The sequence below is a fragment of the Mauremys reevesii genome, linkage group 1 (assembly GCF_016161935.1).
Source record: "Mauremys reevesii isolate NIE-2019 linkage group 1, ASM1616193v1, whole genome shotgun sequence".
Lineage (NCBI taxonomy): Eukaryota > Metazoa > Chordata > Testudines > Geoemydidae > Mauremys > Mauremys reevesii.
The window spans coordinates 50,391,431-50,412,332 of NC_052623.1; the positions used below are offsets into that span (position 1 = coordinate 50,391,431).

Sequence of the window (20,902 nt, forward strand, 5' to 3'; positions counted from 1 at the left end):
TAGTAGGCAAGAGTTGCCTGACTGGCATTTCTTTTAGACCCTTGTTAACATCAAGCTGCTCCTACTGTATTGCTGATCCAGAAAAGTGCTGTTAGGTGTTTAGTGCAGGAGATGTTATAAATAGAGGCAGTCTGAAGCTTGTCTCTTTGCACCCCTTCTGCCCCACTTTGCATCTTCAGAGCACCAAGACTGAGTTTCCATCTTAGTAAAGTTCAAGATTCATTTTATTTTCACTCTTCTGAGCAGGTAAGGCTGTAAAGTCTCCATTTGCCTGCGCACCCAACAACAATTTAGGGATACAACACAAATGAGAGAAGGGTTGTTGGCAATTTTGTTTAGGATTCCCAGTCACCCCCTACCTCTATTCCCTCCAACAAAGAAAATTGTAGAATGGCCACTTCCTTTCCTTCTCCTTCTCCCTCCCCCCTCCAAAACTTCATGGAACACTTGTGTCTCTTAAAAATGTAAAAAGTTACCTGTTGGCTTACCGCCCAGCCAACCTATGGTGACCAGAACTGTTCTGCAGACTGCCTTGGATATGACACATTCAACTTCCAGAGCAAAGTCCACCCTTTTTTCCAATTCAGACTACCTGATCTCTAGGGGCACAGATGGTGGTTTTTAAGGAGGAAACATTCTGGTCACATCTCAGTCACATCTCCCTGCATTGGCACTGGCCAGGGAGCACATTTGACTCAGTGCCTGAGGACAGGATACAGGTTACTTTGTGTTCTCTGCCCTCTCTTCCATTCGACAACAGTCTGGCTCACTTCCAACAGACTTGGTCCAACATCACCTGAGACCATTTGTTTTGGAGGTGGTCCAGAGCGGCTATGCTATCCAATTCCTCTCCCACAAGATCCTGCTTCAACAAGAAGTTCAGTCTCTTCTGCCTCTGGGTGCTATAGAAGTTCCCCCTCAGCACAGGGGCAAGGGATTCTATTCAAGGTATGTTCTTACATCCAACAAGTCATGGTTGGGTTCTAGACTTCAGAGCTCTCAACGCCTATATCAAGAAGCTCGCACCCAAGCTGGTTTCCATCAGATCCTTCCCTGGACCAGAAAGACTGGTATGCTGCCCTCAACCTCAAGGATGTGTACTTCCATATTGCACTTCATCTGGCTCACAAGAACTTACTAAGGTTTGTGTTAAACCACAAAAATTATAGATACTAAGTCTTGCCCTTCAGGCTTTCTACAGTGCCCTGTGTTTTCACCAATTGCCTCGTGGTGGTAGCAATTCATCTGAGAAGGACTGGCATCCAAGTCTTTCCAACCTTGATCAGGGGCTGGCTGGCCTGCATCCACTCACAATCTCAGGTAAACAAACGAGAAAAAAATCTACAATTAAATCCTATCCAACCTTTGGAGCCAGGGTCAGTGTGGACACAGTGATTGTCTACTGCTGTCCAACAGGTTTGGCTATGCAAGAGCTTGGTTCCCACATCCTGTCTCCATCCACTCACATGGATAAGGATATGCCTCTGGCTGCTGGGTCTCATGGCAGCATCTACATTTGTTGTTCTATATGCAAGGCTCTTGTTCCGGTCACTTCAAACATGACTTTCCCGAGCTTGCCTTCCAAAAAGACGCCACCTAGACAAACTGATTTGTGTCTCCCTGACAAACCTCCAGTTTCTGGATTGGTGAAAGGACCAGTGTAATGTAGGAAGGACATTCCATTCAGCTCGCTCCACCCACCCAGACACCCACCCTCAGATTATCACTACCAATGCTTGATGCTTGGATGGGCCACACACATGGGCAAACCTTATAGTTTGAGGTCTGTGGTCCCCTACAGAAAGGGCTTTGTTTATCAATGGTTTAGAATTCAGGGCTGTGTACAGAGCACGTATAGCCCTTCTTTCCAGACATTCATGACTACTCAGGTTTGGAAACGTGGCAGCTGTCTTTTATCTGAACAAACAAGGAGGGGCCAGATCCCTGACCTTATACAAAAAGGCCACTCAGCTCTGGGATTTTGCCATTCAGCACATTACCTTGTCAGCAATCTGTTTCTGGGGGCTGATAACATAAGGACAGATAGTTATCACAGAAGACTCTGTTCATGCTAACAGTGGTCACTCCAGAAGGATATTCTTCAGGACATCTTTGGCCTTTGGGGGACTCCCCACACAGATCTCTTTGTGACTGCAGAGAACAAGTGTCCTCATTTTGTTCATGAGGAGGCCACATCCAGGCAGAGGCCTTCCTCCTCCCCTGACTATTGTATGCATTCCTTCCCATCCTTCTGCTTCTAAAGACTTCGTGGAAGATCAAACAAGAGAAATCCGGGATTATCCTAATAGCCCTACTGAGGCCCAGGCAAACATGGTTCAGGGACCTCCACAACCTCACCGTTATTCCCCAGTTCCCCTATCCTAGATCCCCAACCTTCTAGTCTGCAATGGGGTCGCTGTCTTGCATCAGAACCAGTACTCCCTCCACCTGATGATGTGGATGCTTGCTGGTTGATACCGGTGGAGTTGGCCTGCTCACAGGAAGTCCTGAGCATCCCTATTAATAGCAGGAAGATTGCACTAGATCCCACCACCTCTCTAAATGGACTGGTTTACCAATTGGGCCTTATGACATCAGACTTTTCCTATGCACTCTGGAATACAAGAGATTCTGACTACCCTGTACATCTGAAGAATTCTGGTCCCTCACTGCGCTCACTCCAGGTTCACCGTGCAGCCATTTCTGCAGTCCACCTCCCTATTGACCAGTTTTCTCCCACCTTATGATAAAAAAAGTTTAAGGGTATTTTGAAGATATTCCTATTGGTCAACCCCAACTTTGGATCTCAGTTTGGCCTTTTCAAAGTTTATGGACACCCACTCAACTAATGGCTGTATGCACTTTATGCACTACCTTTCAATGATAATGGCCTTCCTCTTGACAATTACATCTGCTAGGAGAGTTGGGAAACTGCAGACATTGATGGCAGGGGCACCTTGTACCATCAGTCATAAGGACAAAGTCTTTGAGACTGCATCCCAGATTTCTTCCCGAGGTAGTGTCTGAATTCCACATTAATTAAACCATCCACTTATTCTTCCCCAAGTCTCACATGGGCAAATCGGAGCAGAGACTGTGTGCTCTAAATGTATGCAGAGGTATTTTATTCTGCCTGGACAGAACAAAATCCTTCCAAATATTGCCTGGGTTTTTTCTTGTCTGTGTAGAGGTTCAAAGGACAAACCATCTCTACTCAGAGAATTTCTAAGTGTATCATTCAATACATTAGATTGTACTATCAACTAGTAGCCCAACAGGTGCATGGCCAGCCCACCAGAGCTCAGTCCATCTCTGTGACTTGTTTAGCACACCTTCCTATTTGGAACATTTACAGAGCAGTGACTTGGTCATCCATCCATTCACAAAACATTATGCGCTACTACAGGCAGGCGGGAGGTGATACAAGGCTTAGAAGATCTGTCTTGAAATCCATTTTTACAGAGACTCCTTGTAACAGCCCTTGTGGGGCTACTGCTAGGGAGCCCACCTGATATGGAATATGTATGTGGGCTGTCACTTGAAGAAAGCGATTTACTTACCTGTATGGTAATGGATGTTCTTTGAGATGTGTCGTTCATATCATATTTCACATCCCACCCACCATCCCCGTTACTTCAGAGTCCTGAGTCAGATAGTGGTGAAGGAACTGGGCTCAGTGGGGTGACTCCCCTGTTATGCCCTTGTAAGACGCACAAGGGAAGTGAGGGTGCACATGGTGCCCCGTGAATGCTGCTGACTAGAAAGTCTCTGATGCATGCGCACTGGATGTGCAGTCACCTAATGTGGAATATGTATATGGACTACACATCTCGAAGAACATCAGTTTCTGAACAGATAAGTAACAACTGAATCCTTTTTGTTTGTATAAGTCATAATCCTTTTTTCCAGGTTGTTTAAGGTATACTAATGCTTACTGTGTCTTGTAAAGCTAACGTGTTCTGCCTGGAGATTCTCCATTTAATTATTTAGAAGTGTCCTCAATTCAGACTGATAGATCACTGACACCTGCCAACAACTTCTTAATCAGCTGTAATGCAATGAATAAAACACATACCTGAGGGTCCCCCATAAGCCAGATAAAGCATTGCCTTGTCTTAATTTACTATTTTTATGCTGCCTTGTTAGGCAGCATATGTGTGTGGCACTTCCGTCATATGAACAATTCTGTTTGATGCTACTTTTCATCAAGGTGTTAAGTGACAGGATTATATGGTTAGAACCTGCACAGAATAAAATGCCACTCTCTTACACTAACCTCACCAACCTGTCATGTTCAGTAGTTTCGGGCATCAGGCCCATAGCCTCTCTCACGGGAAATTACTCAGAGATTAAAAGGCTCAATGTTTTGCTATTGCAAACCCTTTCTTTCCACACAAAAAACAAACCCATATTCTTTGGCAACTGAGATCAAGAGATGGTTTCACATGCTTGATTAGGGTTAATCAACAACCTTGCATTATTATATTGTAAGTGTCAGATATTCTGACAGTGGATGGTTTGGGTTATGAGATTATTGTATTTGCACCTCCTTCTCTCTAAATGCCATAGCCTTGCTGTTTTACTACTTCATTTAAAAAAAAACATACTTTACCGGAGGATATTCTTGGTATAACAAATAATCCTTGGTAAATCATCCAGTAAGTCATAGCTGGAAGACTTGTCCTAATTATCACCAGTTCATTCACTCTGCTGGGGTGGGATGTGGAAGGGGGTGGATGGAGAAAAGAAAACTCCTTTCAAAGCTTCTGATCGCCACAAGAAAGGATCTTTCCCTTCTCGAGATACAGTTCTTCTCTGGCACTCTCCCTTTGTTAAAATTCAAATTGCAAAATAGAAATAGGCAGTTAAATGTTAAGTGTTAATAAAGATGCATGTAATTCCTACCAGTTGCTACTAATATAGACTTCTGTTTTGTGCACGCTAAACATATTTTGAAAAATTCTATTGATAATGTGGGCTTTAAAAAGCATTTACTTTAGATATTCATTTAAAAAAAAATTATTGCGAGTACTTTTTTAAAGTGCCATAGTAAATTTGTTTGTTTTTTCTGTTAGCAAGCAGATCTGATCTCACTAGGAAAAGTTGTGTTGGCGTTGGCTTGCAATTCTTTGTCAGGAATTCAGAGAGAAAATTTGCAGAAAGCTATGGAACTGGTGACAATCAACTATTCCTCTGATCTGAAGAATCTGATTTTGTAAGTTCAGTATCATAGCATGAATTGAAGCATGTTTTTGTTGCCGCTTTTTAAGTTGAAGGAAATTTGTTAGTAGCAAAACATAAATGCAAGATAATATATAGCTGAAGTTACCAAATGAATTGTTCATATTTTCAGACATAAATAAGCATTAAATTCTGTAGTGTCTTAAGATAATTTCAAATTAAAAGTACAGCATTAAAAAGTGGTACTGAATTGTCTTCATAGTAGGTAAAAGGGACCAACAAAATACATTACCCTTGCTATTCAGGGACCACTTTATATATTTTCTACAGTATATGTAGTAAATATGAACTCCCATATTTCCTCAGTAAGTGGTGTTTAAGGTGTTCTGACCAAAATATCATAAAATTCTTGTTTCAAGAGTCAGAGAAATAGCATATGAATAATTGGATTTGCATTAAGATCTTAACTTTTGTGTTCTACCCCTTTATAAAAGTATAGGCACACTTTTTAGTTCCTGAAACTGTCCGTTTTTTATTAATAGGGTTGCTGCCTTTCTGACCAGAGATAAGATTTGTTTTTTTGTGTTCATAAATGTAGTCACTATTTTCCTCACCCACCCTTACAGTCAGAGAGAGAAAAAATGGGAGTATTTGCCCCCTGCTCCTCATTTGAAAAAACATCACTTGAAAATTTACAATGTGCATATATCTCCTACTTTTAATCCTGTCCTTTCTGGCATTGATCTACTTCTGCACTGCCATGTGAGTACTCTTTAGCTTACTGAGTGCTTTCTCTCAATGATTGACTGGAAACACAGCATATAGGTAAGTTACAACAAGCATTTTCTCTGCTGCTTCACTACTGCTGCTTGACATTTATATAAGAAAACACAGTGGCATCTTCAGAGCCAGACGCATGTTTAGTGCTCAAAATAGCATCTGAAGCAGAAAATAGGATCTGATTAAAACAATATGGTGGCATCTCTGTTTAAATGTGATGTGTTCAATTAATCTATTTGTTTTTTTGGTAGGTATTTGCTGACTGACCAAAATAGGCTTCGCAGTGTAAATGATATCATGCCTATGATTGGTGCACGATTCTATACTCAACTGGATGCTGCTCAAATGAGAAATGATGTTATAGAGGAAGACCTTGCAAAGGTAAATCATTCAGTGGTAAAAGGTTGAACATAAGTATCTTGCGGAGGGTAGATCTACAGTCTATAAAGTTGAATCCTGTTCTTCTTGAGCTCTTGTTGAGTTTTGTCATTGACTTTTTGAGAACTAGAATTTAGTGCTAAATATGAAATTCTAATGTTGAAATAAATACAGTACCTCAATAACTCATGTCTTTGGGGACAATGAAAGCACTTGACTGACCCGGGTGCTGGCTGTGTAGTCTTAACAAGTCAGAGCTTGAGGTCTGCCTAATTGATTGTAAACCTAAAAGCCTGGTGGCCAGTTCTCTGAGAGTTGGTCAGTGCATGATGATGGCATTTTGATGTGGGCTTTAGCTGAAGCACCATCATTCTGCTGAACCAACAGACTTAGGAGAATCATAGAATCTCAGGGTTGGAAGGGACCTCAGGAGGTCATCTAGTCCAACCCCCTGCTGAAAGCAGGACCAAACCCAACTAAATCATCCCAGCCAGGGCTTTGTCAAGCCTGACCTTAAAAACCTCTAAGGAAGGAGATTCCACCACCTCCCTAGGTAACCCATTCCAGTTCTTCACCACCCTACTAGTGAAAAAGTTTTTCCTAATATCCAACCTAAACCTCTCCCTCTGCAACTTGAGACCATTACTCTTTGTTCTGTCATCTTCTACCACTGAGAACAGTCTAGATCCATCCTCTTTGGAACCCCCTTTCAGGTAGTTGAAAGCAGCTATCAAATCCCCCCTCATTCTTCTCTTCTGCAGACTAAACAATCCCAGTTCCCTCAGCCTCTCCTCATAAGTCATGTGCTCCAGTCCCCTAATCATGCTAAGAGGCATTCTCTGTGCATTTAAAGGAAGATTCCTTTCCTGATTGAGTAGATACGATCTGCAGTACATCAAAACATTTTCAATAGTTCGTATTAGAAATTGGCACAACTGCAAATACTACCTTTGTTTGATTCCTCAGATTCAGATTCCATTACTCTTCTCCTTACCCCATATTAATTCCTGTAAAACAAATGAAAAATAGTAGAGCTACCAGCTGTCACCCTCGCATCAACAAAATTAGTAGCTCATACTGTTCTACTTAGCAATACATGTCTTGATTGAATTTGATTGACTATCCGCTATACAGCTTCCAGGAGAAGTGTACTTTCCTATTACTATAGAATACTGCTGTAGAGAGCGTTTAACTCTTCCTACTTTGATTACAAATCCCCAGCAAGATTCAGACTAAGAGGCATGGTAGGAGGCTTTTGCGTCTTCCCTGTCATGTGACAAAACATAGACTAACTCAAATCTTTCAGTCAAAGTGGGATATTAAGGTTTTAAGGGCTTAAATCACAACTTTGTCCTATTTCCCTTAATCCCACTGCCTATACTGAGATTTTTGAAAGGAAACAGTATGGCCTAGTGGAAAGAGCACCGAACAAGGGTTCAGGAGATCTGGGTTCTATTTCAGATCTGAGGACAACGTATACCTTCAAGTCAGCGGGACTGCTATGGGTACCTGCATGGCCCCTCAATATGGCAACATTTTTATGGCTGACTTAGAACAATGCTTCCTCAGCTCTCGTCCCCTAACGCCCCTACTCTACTTGTGCTACATTGATGAAATTTTCATCATTTGGACCCATGGGAAGGAGGCCCTTGAGGAATTCCACCAAGATTTCAACAATTTCCATCCTACCATCAACCTCAGCCTGGACCAGTCCACACAAGAGGTCCACTTCCTAGACACAACAGTGCTAATAAGAGATGGTCACATAAAAACCACCCTATACCGGAAACCTACTGACTGCTATACTTACCTACATGCCTCCAGCTTTCATTCAGACCACATCACACGATCCATTGTCTAAAGTCAAGCTCTAAGATACAACCGCATTTGCTCCAATCCCTCAGACAGAGACAAACACCTACAGAATCTCTATCAAGTGTTCTTAAAACTGCAGTACTCACCTGCTGAAGTGAAGAAACAGATTGACAGAGCCAGAAGGGTACAGAGAAGTCACCTATTACAAGACAGGCCCAACAAAGAAAGTAACAGAACGCCACCAGCCGTCACCTATAGCCCCCAACTAAAACCTCTCCAGCGCATCATCAAGGATCTACAGCCTATCCTGAAGGACGATCCCTCACTCTCACAGACCTTGGGAGACAGGCCAGTCCTTGCTTACAGACAGCCTCCCAACCTGAAGCAAATACTCACCAGCTACTACACATCACACAACAAAACCACCAACCCAGGAACCAAACCCTACTACAAACCCCATTGCCAACTCTGTCCACATATCTATTCAAGGGACACCATCATAGGACCTAACCACATCAGCCACACCATCAGCGGCTCATTCACCTGCACATCTGCCAATGTGATATATGCCATCATGTGCCAGCAATGCCCCTCTGCCATGTACATTGGCCAAACTGAACAGCGTCTATGCAAAAGAATAAATGGACACAAATCAGACGTCATGAATTATAACATTCAAAAACCAGTTGGAGAACACATCAACCTCTCTTGATACTCAATTATAGACCGAAAAGTGGCGATTCTTCAACAAAAAAACTTCAAAAACAGACTCCAGTTCTGCAGTTTCTCGTTGGAATTAATTTGCAAACTGGACACCATCAAATTAGGCCTAAATAAAGACTGGGCGTGGTTGGGTCATTACAAAACCTAAACTTAATTTTCCCAATACTAATTTCTCCCTACTGTTACTCACACCTTCTTGTCAACTGTCTGTAATGGGCCACTCTCTTACCACTTCAAAAGTTATTTTTCCTCCCTTGGTATCCTGCTGTTAATTGATTTATCTCGTTAGACTGACCTCACACTTGGTAAAGCAACCCCCATCCTTTCATGTATTTATACCTGCTCCTGTATTTTTCACTTCATGCAGCCGATGAAGTGGGCTCTAGACCACGAAAGCTTATGCCCAAATAAATTTGTTAGTCTCTAAGGTGCCGCAAGGACTCCTAGTTTTATTTTATTTTATTCCTGGCTGTCACTGGCCTGCTGGGTGCTTCGGTTTCCTCATCTGTAAAATGGGGATAATAAAACTGACCACCTATGTAAAGCATTTTGATCTACAGATAAAAGGTGCTATGTAAACGTTAAGCATTATTATTTTTTTAATTTATATATTTTGCATGCAAAACCTTGTAGCTGGACAAAGTAGGAGGCTGCACTGCCACTTCATAATCAGACATTAATACAGTTACAGGAGCAATACAGACAGCTCCACAGTATTCCAGGAGACTGAGGAGTATAAATCTTGTTGTCCCTTTTCTTCTTGTCTTTCAAATCAAGCTGTCACACTAACGTATTACAGTATGACTTCATTAACCAAATTTAGGACCCAGTTCTGCCAACCTTACTCATTTTGAGTAGTAAATTACTTCAAGAGTAATCCTACTGAAATCAGTGGCACTGTGTGTGGAGTAAGCTGCTACGCCATATGAGTGTGTATGGCAGTAACTGGGTCTTGAGATGCTTAATAATGGCATATTATTAGAACCTTTTATCCTTCTGGAAGCCTGATTTGAAAAGCCTCTACTTAAATAAAATATGCATGTATCCACAATGTATTGTAAACTAGGATACAGTCAGAACAATTTTTTTTCTCTCAAACTCTCCATGGGGATGGAAAGCAGTGTGTGAAATGGATTATCAGCTGTATCTGTAATAATAAAAAAACAAACCCAAATTGTAGTGGTTCTATACTTTGTGTTGATTTTGTTGCTGTCTTTGTTTGGGATGGTGTCAGGATTTCAGCTACTTCAGTTATACACACTTGTTTATAGTTTTCCTTTTGAACAGATGTGCTTTGTGTCTAAACTGGTCTTAGATCTGATACTTATTAGGAATTTGGATTGCAATCTGATTTACCAGTATTACCAAACACCTTTTACTCATGGTAAATGGTACCATTTACTAATGGTAATAGTACTAGTGGCTAGCAAAAAAAAACCCAAACCAAAACAAAAAAAAACAAACCCAAAAAAGTGTGAGAAGAAAACAAAACAATCTAAACTGAATGCCCAGATAACCAAGATAAAAGAGGAGGGGCATGAAGCAACTAGGAAATTTAGCATTTTCTTCTTTTATGGTCCTGATGGCCAGACCCTGCTCCTGCTCCATCTTAAAACCCAGTATACTTTAAAAAAAAGTATCCACCCTATGGTATCCTATACAAATGGGGTAGTTGGAGTCTGCATTGGTGCTCCATGAGGTAATGAAGCTGATAGTCTAGCCCAGGGGTAGGCAACCTATGGCACGTGAGCTGATTTTCAGTGGCACTCACACTGCCCGGGTCCTGGACACCGGTCCAGGGGGCTCTGCATTTTAATTTAATTTTAAATGAAGCTTCTTAAACATTTTAAAAACCTTATTTATTTTACATACAACAACAGTTTAGTTATAGATTATAGACTTATAGAAAGAGACCTTCTAAAAACATTAAAATGTATGACTGGCACGTGAAACCTTAAATCAGAGTGAATACATGAAGACTTGGCACCCCACTTCTGGTCTAGCCCTTGCTGGGGTAGAAACATGGCCTGGGTGCTGGCCAGACTGGAGATTTGCAAAGGAAGAAAATGAAGTACAGAGATCAATAACACTATATGACTCTGGGTATGCAGTGCCATGTATTGGTCTACATTTTCTAGAAGTAGATTAATCATCTTCATCAAAATTAATCTGATCGGTCTTTGCAATTTTGTTGCACAAGATCAGTTTTGCTGCACTGAGGCTTTTGCATGCACCAGTGTCTTAAGTTTTGTATTTCTTCCCAACTTTAAACTAATCATACATTTCTTGTGTTATAGGAGGTGCAGAATGGAAGGTTGTTTAGGCTTCTAGCAAAATTGGGAACAATCAATGAGAGACCAGAGTAAGAGATGCAATACTTTTTTTCATAGTACAGTATATAAAATCCAATTTATAATTCAAGATTTCTACCCTCACAGATATGATCTGAATAATCCTATCTCCAATTATGCCTTAGAAGAAGTGAGAAGTAAAGACACCTTTAGGCAATGAGTTAGGCTATTTTAATCAGAATTTTAACTTAAAGAAAAGAAAAATATTCCTATCTCAACATATATATTTGTTTCTTTACCATATATTTAGCATATATATGGTATTTGGGGTTTATTATGTTTGAGAGCACATATACAAGGCTATGGCTTACCTCAACACGTAATTATAGTAAAGTGTTTCAAAAGAGTTTGAATGGGCATAGTTTTGTGCTTATTATCTGTCAGATGCTAATATGAAACAATGTACTTTTCACTGGCCTATTTTCAAAATCAGTTAATAGACTGTTAGGTAACTGCAGATTTGAGTTACAGTATAACTAGTTTTTAGCATTTGGCTGGTAACTTTGATGGTTTTCCTCCCAATCCCTTTTCTGCAGGCTTTTAGTCAACATTTAACTTCAGGTACTTTAGCTGAGGAACTCTGGATAAAGCTTCTTATATCTTTGTGATAGGAAGAAAACACTACTACTTGGTAGTAAGTTTGTTATGTAGCGAAGCATAGATAGTGTTTTTTCTGAAGAGTTAATGAGCATATGTATCTCTTTAACTCTTGATTGCTAATGTCAAGCTTCGTTTTGCACCAGATTTCAGAAAGACCCAACTTGGTCAGAAACTGGAGACCGATATCTACTGAAGCTCTTTCGGGATCATCTTTTCCATCAGGTGACAGAAGCAGGCACTCCTTGGATTGACCTCAGTCACATTATCTCATGTCTTAACAAGGTAACCTGTATCTGTTTTCTTTCTTTAAAGAATGATTTGATGAAGCTTTCATGTGACGTTCCACTGTTGAAAGAAAATGGATGCGTCACTGATAGGCTAATTCTGTTGATTTATCTGATATTTTTCTAATCTGGATGAGAATAGATTATCCACTAAATTAGCATGTAACCTTTCATGGATATTTTAATTAGCAGTACTAAATTGGGAATTCATTTAGTTCCCCCTTTTTGTCATGCTAAAGGATAGCCTAAAGGAACCCTAAAAGTCTTGTAATCAACCAGGTATGATTCTTCTGGCACAAGCACAGTGGAAGACCACCATAAGGCTGTCTTCTGAAGATGTCCTCACACACCCTGCTGTTGGGGGTTTGCCAGTGAAGGGCAGGGCTGGGGGTGAAAGGGTTGTATCCGGAGGGGTGCCATAGCATGCAGTGCTGCACGGATTCCAGACACCATGGCTTGTCTAAGTTATGCTAGAGTCCTTTCCAGCCCCCAGAGCAGCTCAGCAGTGGTAGGGTGCGTAATTGGTTTGAAGAGGCCACTTGCAGTATTCTAAGATTTTAGTTGAATCATTGGCAAAACTTTAGTTGAGCACTCTCATGAATGGCAGCAGAGGAAAATCTTTCTGTCCTACTCCATAAATGAAATAAAAAAGAACATAGACTTAATTTTTCCCTGCAGCTTGTACTTCAGCTTCGCAGATGTTTTACCAAACCTTAGCAATCCAAAAGCACCTTTCTTTTCCAGAAAAGTTTGACCATACTCAGATCCTTAGATACTAGCAACTACTAGTTAACTTCAGCCAAAACTTCCACTAAATTATTGGTGGCTCTTCACCTATCTGGCCACTGGGTTACTCCCTTAATCTCCTTTTACTTTTAATTTAATTTTTATCAGTCCCTTTAAATCCTGATGTAAAGGGATTGATGAGGCTAAGTAAAGGAGATTAGGGGAGTGTATTCTAATGGCCAGGTGAAAATTAAAGGAATGTATGCTGATGCTCAAACAGGAGGTGAAGAGCTACAGCGATTTTGGGGGATGTAATTCTGTAAGTCAGGGGAAAGAATATATTGCAGAATATTGTGTGCTAGAAACTTTTGTAGCTTATCCTCAAAACAAATGGTTAGGTCTAGGGTTGTGGACCCATAATGCGAGGAATCACTATCTAGGGCTGAAGGACCTCAATATCTTGGCAGTAAAGGCACTCTTAAAAAAAAAAAAAAAAAAAAAAACCCACTTAAACTTCAGAAAGCAGCATGTTGGAAAACGGATCCTAGTAAAATGGGGTATCTGTGCTTTCATACTTCGCTCTTGAAATGTCCTTGTTAGATTCAAACTTATTCAAGTATCGTAAGGGGAAGGAACTTTTATATCCGAGTGCGACATTTTTGTGCACCTATTTACCTAAGGACCAGTGGAAGGAAACCACATGTAGTGAGGTACATGATCAATAGCATGGCTTTGTTTGTTATTTATCTCTAGTGTTTCAAATCCAGTAGGATAACTCAAATTATGTGTGTACAGCACTTACCTGAACAATAGATAGATCATACATAGCATTTATAGTTAGTACTCTTTGTCTTCAAACTGTTTTTTGCAAATCACTCCTAATAACATCCTAGGGTAAATGTTGCGGGGTGGTGGTGGCAGTGTTATACTCATTTTACAGGAATAGAAAACAAATCAGTATCTCTGCATTAGTTTGCCTGAAGCCTCACACAACACCGAGGCTAGAATTTGAGAGGTTCTAGCTTTTATTGCTATAAGTTCAGACCACTATGCTGCACCTCTTTCTACAAGATGTTTTCTATCTTACAGTGTTGCTCCTGTGAACACCCAATTAAACAAGAACTCGGTGGCTAACCTAGTGCTCCTTTTCCTCTATTCAATCAGGCATAACAGTACATTTATCTGTTTCCATAGCACTCATCACCATATTATCTAAAAATCTACTAGTACTCCCATCATCCCCTGGGGTATGTTTCCAAAGTGTTGCTTTATATACCATAATACAGACAGTGAAGCCTGTCTTTGGACAAGAGAGTTTGAGGTATAAAACAAATGTTGAAGATCTCTTAAACTATTTTCAAAAGAAAGCAGCACCCATTGTACTTAGCAAAGAGTCTGCAAGTTACAAATCAATGAACACCTCTTGCCATGTATAAATTGTGTACTCTTTGTAAAATATAAAGTTCCCCATGAGATTTCTACACCACTTGCTGGTAGAAATATCATAAAGTATTAGTGACACAAGTTGTGTGGAAGCCAGTTGAAGATGTATGTTAGTTTCCATGCTGCTTCAATGGTAGTTTAATCAATCAAAAGAAAAACTTGAGATGTATGTTTGGGGTGGGGGGGGGGGTTGTTTTTCTTCTGACAGCCTGTATTAACTGTCTGTCAGCGATCAGGATTAGATAATGTCTGCATTCTAGATTGAGAAAAAGGAGGATACCTTACAAAAAAACTTGAGCCAGTTAATTTTGTTCCCACCGTCACTAGCCAGTTTGAATTTGGAAGTTAAAGTTTCAGCTGTTACAGAGCACAGGAATAGGCAGCCAAAATTGCTCAGGTGCTGATACTTCCTGTAATTTTGTTTAAAATGTCAAAGATCCATCCCTCCTTACTGGTCCATTTGATGAACCTGTCAGGTAACTTGCACAGAAATTCAATGCTGTGGCTCAGGCCTATATAGAGATTATCCCTCCCTAGCTTGCTTGGTTCTTTTAGGGGGGGATGGTATTTCAGAAGGATTGGACCAAGTTCTCATCATCTTCTGCAATGTTATTTTAACTGATGGTTCTTGACCATGAATCTGATTCAGGGTCAGATTTGAGTTAAACATTTTCAAACCTGTGATTAGTCAACAGGCTGTCTATGCTGAAAGTGAAAAACCTTCCCCTTTCTGTGACTCATACTCACACGCTTGCTAAAAACCGGATTGGTTTTGTGTTTAAGAAAATGATTGTATTGCCATTTCACATTTTATCTTTTGCATTCTTGTTACAGTTAGATGCTGGTGTGCCAGAAAAAATAAGCCTCATTTCCAGAGACGAGAAGAGTGTACTTGTGGTAACTTACAGCGATTTAAAACGCTGCTTTGAAAATACTTTTCAAGAACTAATTGCAGCCGCAAATGGTCAGTTGTAGTATTTGCTGAAAGCATGCAGGACATTGCTGAGGAACTTAACCAATAGCAAATTGCACTACAGCTGAACTGTTGTCATCTCATTTCATATTTGGGAAACAAACAGGAGATGAGCAAAGCTGCTTGCACTTCAGTCAGGTACACTGTTACTTGAAGGGAAGAATGTTTCATTTATCCTAGAGCTATGGCTGCCATTGGAGGCTTTATCTGTGAAGAATTTATTTTAGATTAAGGAACACATCAGGTGCATGATGTTCCTGCTTTTATTTTTTCCACTTGTATATGCACTAATTTTAATTTTTTTAAGACTTTTCTGATCTCTGATGTTTTGCCACATTGTATACTTATTAAGGGAAACTCTCTTTGCAAGGACATTTCTGGGATACATTTTTGTCACTGAGGATATCGCTCAATTTATTCATTTTGATATTATTTGCACCCAGAATAGCATAAAGGACCAGGGAAATAATTTTATAGAAATTATGCTCTATAAATGAGAGTTTAGTTTGTAATCTCTGTAAAAGTGTGTTGTATGCAAGCTCTGTATGCCACCCACTGTTAGTTAACAAACCAACCAGAAGATATGCATATTTAAAAAAAAAAAATCAAGTATCAGTGAATTGACATGTATAAAATCCCCTCTCATTTAAGCTTTGTCTAAGCAACGTGACAAAATAGCAACCTTTGAAACACCTATAATTTAAGGGGCATATCAAATTTGCTCTAAACACAACCAGCGCCTTTAAAAACTGTTTGTATGTTTTCCTGCTAGTCAGCTGCATTTACATTTATGCAATTTTTTTAACAGAATTTTTTTTAAAGAAATTGTGTTAAACGCCTCAAGTTTCGGGAGTGTATTACTTTAGGTTATTTACAGTATAATTTTTGTATAAAGTTCTGTTCTTTGAACCACAGCTTTATTATGGTACTCTACACTGGATACAGAAACAAAGACACTGTTAAGAAGATTAACTAAACACAGCAGTTGTCTGGCATCAAGAGCTTTTGAAGTTTTACAACCTGAATCTGGAGGGATAATGATCTGCTGTGCCTTTGCAGTCACTGCTTAGCCCAAAGTAATATTACTTTTGATAATACTCAACACATGAATATTCCTGAAGTAATTCAGTCTGGAATTTTCCTCCTCAATTAACTTTCTAATATTTGGACATGCAGTTGTCTCTCCAAACTTGGGTATTCCTGGGATTTATAGCAAAAGATAAACACCTACACTTTGATATTGAAGACTGCCAAATATGTAGGAATTTCCTTTCGTAAAGCAGTAGTGAAGACTGTATCTATCCTTTCCCAGCACTGAATATTTTAATAGCACTGGGTGCTCACCATGAAGAAAATGTGGAAACTCAAAAGGTCAGGACAGACTCTAAGCACTTGCAACTGATGTTACTGGCATCAATTTTAATAATTCTCAATATTTGTAGTTTTCAGAGAAGTTTTTAATATTTCTCTGTCCACTTTTATAAGCTTTAAAATGATTCTCCGCCTTGAGACTTGCATCAAGAAAAGCAACTCTCTTCACATCGAAAGCTTTGAAGACTAGGGACGTGCTTTACATATTTTAGAAAATGTGGTTTTGTCCGCATTTGGTAGCATCAGTTGTTGAGTTAAAAATCAATTATTGTTGCATTTGATCTGAATGAATTTTAAAAGGAACATAATGTTTAATATTCAAAGGATGACAATTGCCACAATATTGTTCTTTTTCTTGTAAAAGGAACAGGAACTTTGAGAAGTGAACATGCAAAACAGTCTTTTATCATTAGCTCATGTATTTGAGGAAGAGCAGCTGTCTTTTATATGTTTTTTGACAAATCATATTGTAATTCTTTTGTACAAAAAAGAAGTACTTGTATACTAGAAGAAATATGAAATGCTTAATTTATAAGCGGGCTGAGGTTTTTTCCAGTATTGTTTTCTTTGAAAATGAAAAGGGATCATCTGTTCAGTTGTGGGGTTTGGGAACCTTTGGAAAATTTAGTTTGTGGACCAATATTTTGTGAAAGTTCAGGCAGGGGTAAAGTAAGGCTTGAATTTCTCATCCTTCCTAGACCAGCAAACCATCCTCTGAGAGACAAGTCTAGAATGCAAACTTACATGTATTTGCGTAATGTCAGTTTGTTTCAGCCCCTAGTAACCTCAGGACTTGGTTTAAAAAAAAAAAAAAAAAAGTAGACAGCTAATAAGTTTTCATAAGTAACTAATGTCAGCCAGAAAACATTTGGTGTCAGGTAATACATAAAAGAAATAATTTGTTGAGCTTTGTTTTCTATTTATTTTATTTGGTCCATATTTGGGAATGATTTGAACAGTCTGAAGTTCTGCTTGGGTGTTTTTTGGGGAGAGCCCTTCTACCACATTTTAATTCCATTAAGAAGGTTGTCCTAAAGTTATAATCTCTTCCATTCCGAAGAAGAGCTGTATGTGTATAGTTAAAAAAACAAAAACCACCCAGGACATACCCTTCCATGTGGGAAATTGTGATCTTCCTATCTTTACAGCTAAAAGCACAGAAAGGACAACCTTTTGAAATCATGTGATGTTGGTCATTTTAATTTTTGCACCTGTTTTAAATTCTGTCTATGTATTTACTACGCTGTAAATGTTTTGTTGAGGGTACCTATGTATTTTTATTTTTTTTTGCCCTTGTTTCAGTAATTCAATTGTCAACAGCTTCCCCTAAAAAGCACCAGTATGTTAGGTTCTGTCATGATCCCAATATATGTTACCCATCTTTAATCCTGTTTTCATTCTTCGTGTACAGCAGTATTTTTAATAAAGAATACCAGAAATAACGTAGCCTTCTTTTGAGCATGCTAAGTGCTGTAGTTGGGTAATGCTTTTCACATCTTAAGTATTGGCAGTATATTGCATTCCATCATATTCCTTTTGTATTTCAGTCTGTAAATGACTCCAGCACAGGGTTGTAACAATCATGACTTGCAAACTGCATTTAATGTTTTTCACTTACAGTAAATCACATGGCCTACAATTTCTAGATACTGTTCCCTAGACATAGTAATGTGCATTTCCTTAACTTCCAAGTCAAAGTAGTAGCTCCTTTTTGCTTGTATTAAATCAGATCCACATTACTAGATTAGCCCTAATTCTGAGAAACTGTATTAAAAATACCTTTACATCCATGTTTATTGAGCTCTCTTGTCCAATGACAATATGTATGTTAGCTTCTCTGAAAATTACACATGGGATAACTGACCTCTTTGATGCCCAGAATTATTTGTTCTGTATTGTTAACCAGCAAAAGTGACTTACTGGTGGGGTAAAGTCCTCTGTACCCAGACACCCCATGCCACATGTTTATGTAATTGTAAAGTCATGAAAATTTTGTAAAATACATGTGAAATTGTCAATATCTTTGGTTTTTTCCTTGCATAAACTTAATCTGGACTGTTGGTCCCTTAAATTGCATTATTGCTTTAGAAAGTTTATTTTGCATATATGACTAAAATAAAGCTGCAGCAAGCTTGGTTGATGCACTCTTCTCAAAAGTTCAGAAGGTAGGAAGCAGTTTTCTGTATAGTAAACTTTCTAATTTTACATTTAAGAAAAGACCTGTGTTGAAGGACCACATACGCCTGTAGGAATGCACCCATGTCTTATCTGTTCCAGAATGCACATAGCAACACTGGTCAGTAACTTGCAGAATCCAGTCATGCAATAAGGTTTTTTTGGTAAAACTGGAGTAATACTTACATATATTTGTTATGCACCCATCCACAAGTGTCACCTGGTGACAGTTTAAAGTGTGCTTTCAGTCTGAACCTGGATGGTTTGTTTTTGAAAAACTTTTTTTGTAACAACTAGAGCGGGAATTGGCAACCTTTGGCATGCGGCCTACCAGGGAAGGCCCCTGGCGGGCCAGGCTGGGCTGTTTACCTGCTGCATCCACAGGTTCGGCCGATAGCAGCTCCTACTGGCCGTGGTTTGCTGTCTCAGGCCAATGGGGGCTGCAGGAAGGGCGGCCAGCACATCCCTTGGCCCGTGCCACTTCCCGCAGCCCCCATTGGCCGGGACGGTGAACCACGGCCAATGTGAGCTGTGATTGGCCGAACCTGTGGACGCGGCAGGTAAACAGCCCAGCCGGGGGTTGGCCTGGCCTGCCGGGGCTTACCGTGGCAGGCCACATGCCAAAGGTTGTCGATCCCTGAACTAGAGAATGAATTTTTAAATTAATGTGAAACAAAATCTAAAATCAGCTCTTTTGACTATTGTAATGCAGTAGAAGCAACAAAGAATCCTGTGGCACCTTATAGACTAACAGACGTTCTGCAGCATGAGCTTTCGTGGGTGAATACCCACTTCTTCAGATGCAAGTGGTGGAAATTTCCAGGGGCAGGGGCTAAACCACTTGCATCTGAAGAAGTGGGTATTCACCCACGAAAGCTCATGCTGCAGAACGTCTGTTAGTCTATAAGGTGCCACAGGATTCTTTGTTGCTTTTACAGATCCAGACTAACACGGCTACCCCTCTGATACGTAATGCAGTAGTGCACCTTCAGCATTTCTCATGTCTGAACTCGAAGGAAAGGTGGCGAATATGTGGAATGTTTTTCTAGCATACTTGGAAAATGGATGGTCATTAAGTAGCCTTCAGAATTACTCTGTCCATACTTGAGTTTGAATTATAATTTTAAAAGGAACATAATGTAGAAATGAACAACTTTCATTTGAGAACCTGTTGTAGGTAGCCACAAATGCTTCAGTAATTTGTGCCACTGCTAGCATATATTAGTTGTTATATTCTACTTTAAATCCTTCATGCACAGTAGCAGATACTAGACTTTTTATCCTCCAGATGTGGCCTCACCAGTGCCAAATAGAGGGGAATAATCACTTCCCTCGATCTGCTGGCATTGCTCCTACTAATGTAGCCCAATATGCCTTTAGCCTTCTTGGCAACAAGGGCACACTGTTGACTCATCCAACTTCTCATCCAAAAATCCCTAGGTCCTTTTCGGCAGAACTGCTGCTTAGCCAGTCACTCCTCAGCCTGTAGTGGTGCATGGGATTCTTCAGTCCTAAGTGTGGGACTCTGCACTTGTCCTTATTGAACCTCATCAGATTTATTTTGGCCCAATCCTCCAATTTGTGTTGATCACTCTGGACCCTATCCCTTCCCTCCAGCGTATCTACACCCACCCCACCCCCCAGTTTAGTGTCATCTGCGAACTTGCTGAGGGTGCAATCCATCCCATCATCCAGATAAAGATGTTAAACACAATCGGCCCCAGGACCAACTCCTGGGGCACTCTGCTTGATACCAGCTGCCAACTAGACATTGAGCCGTTGATCACTACCCATTGAGCCTGACAATCTAGCCAGCTTTCTATCCACCTTATAATCCAGTCATCCAATCCATACTTTTTAAAACTATTTTTAACTATACTATTTACCCCTTTGCAGCTCCTAAAATTTAGGAGCTTTGCACATTTAGCCAGTGAAAGAACTGAGAAATATTCAAGATGGAGTGAACTTAGCATTTTGGTTTCTATACTTTAATCTTGTTTTTTATTCAGACAGTATTATCCTTACTGTGTGGCCTTTAAGGATGTAGTGAGCATATTTCGCTTCAAATTAAATCATACTGTGGCCAAATTAAACTGTTTTTT

The 20,902-nt window shown here is 39.9% G+C and overlaps 1 protein-coding gene across 15 annotated transcripts in view; it reads left to right on the forward strand.

The window, feature by feature from the left end:
• The window catches only part of PAN3 (poly(A) specific ribonuclease subunit PAN3), a 111,453-nt gene extending 92,808 nt beyond the window's left edge, over positions 1–18,645 (forward strand). For 14 of the 15 annotated variants that reach the window (XM_039533319.1, XM_039533332.1, XM_039533342.1 and 11 more), the window contains 5 exons: positions 5,076–5,215; positions 6,213–6,342; positions 11,175–11,239; positions 11,972–12,110; positions 15,116–18,645. In XM_039533319.1, coding sequence (XP_039389253.1) covers positions 5,076–5,215; positions 6,213–6,342; positions 11,175–11,239; positions 11,972–12,110; positions 15,116–15,256 — 615 coding nt within the window. In that variant the 3' untranslated portion in view covers positions 15,257–18,645. The remainder of the gene's footprint in view (positions 1–5,075; positions 5,216–6,212; positions 6,343–11,174; positions 11,240–11,971; positions 12,111–15,115) is intronic. The other variant, XR_005597334.1, reaches the window with a different exon arrangement.
• The last annotated feature ends 2,257 nt before the right edge of the window (positions 18,646–20,902 follow it).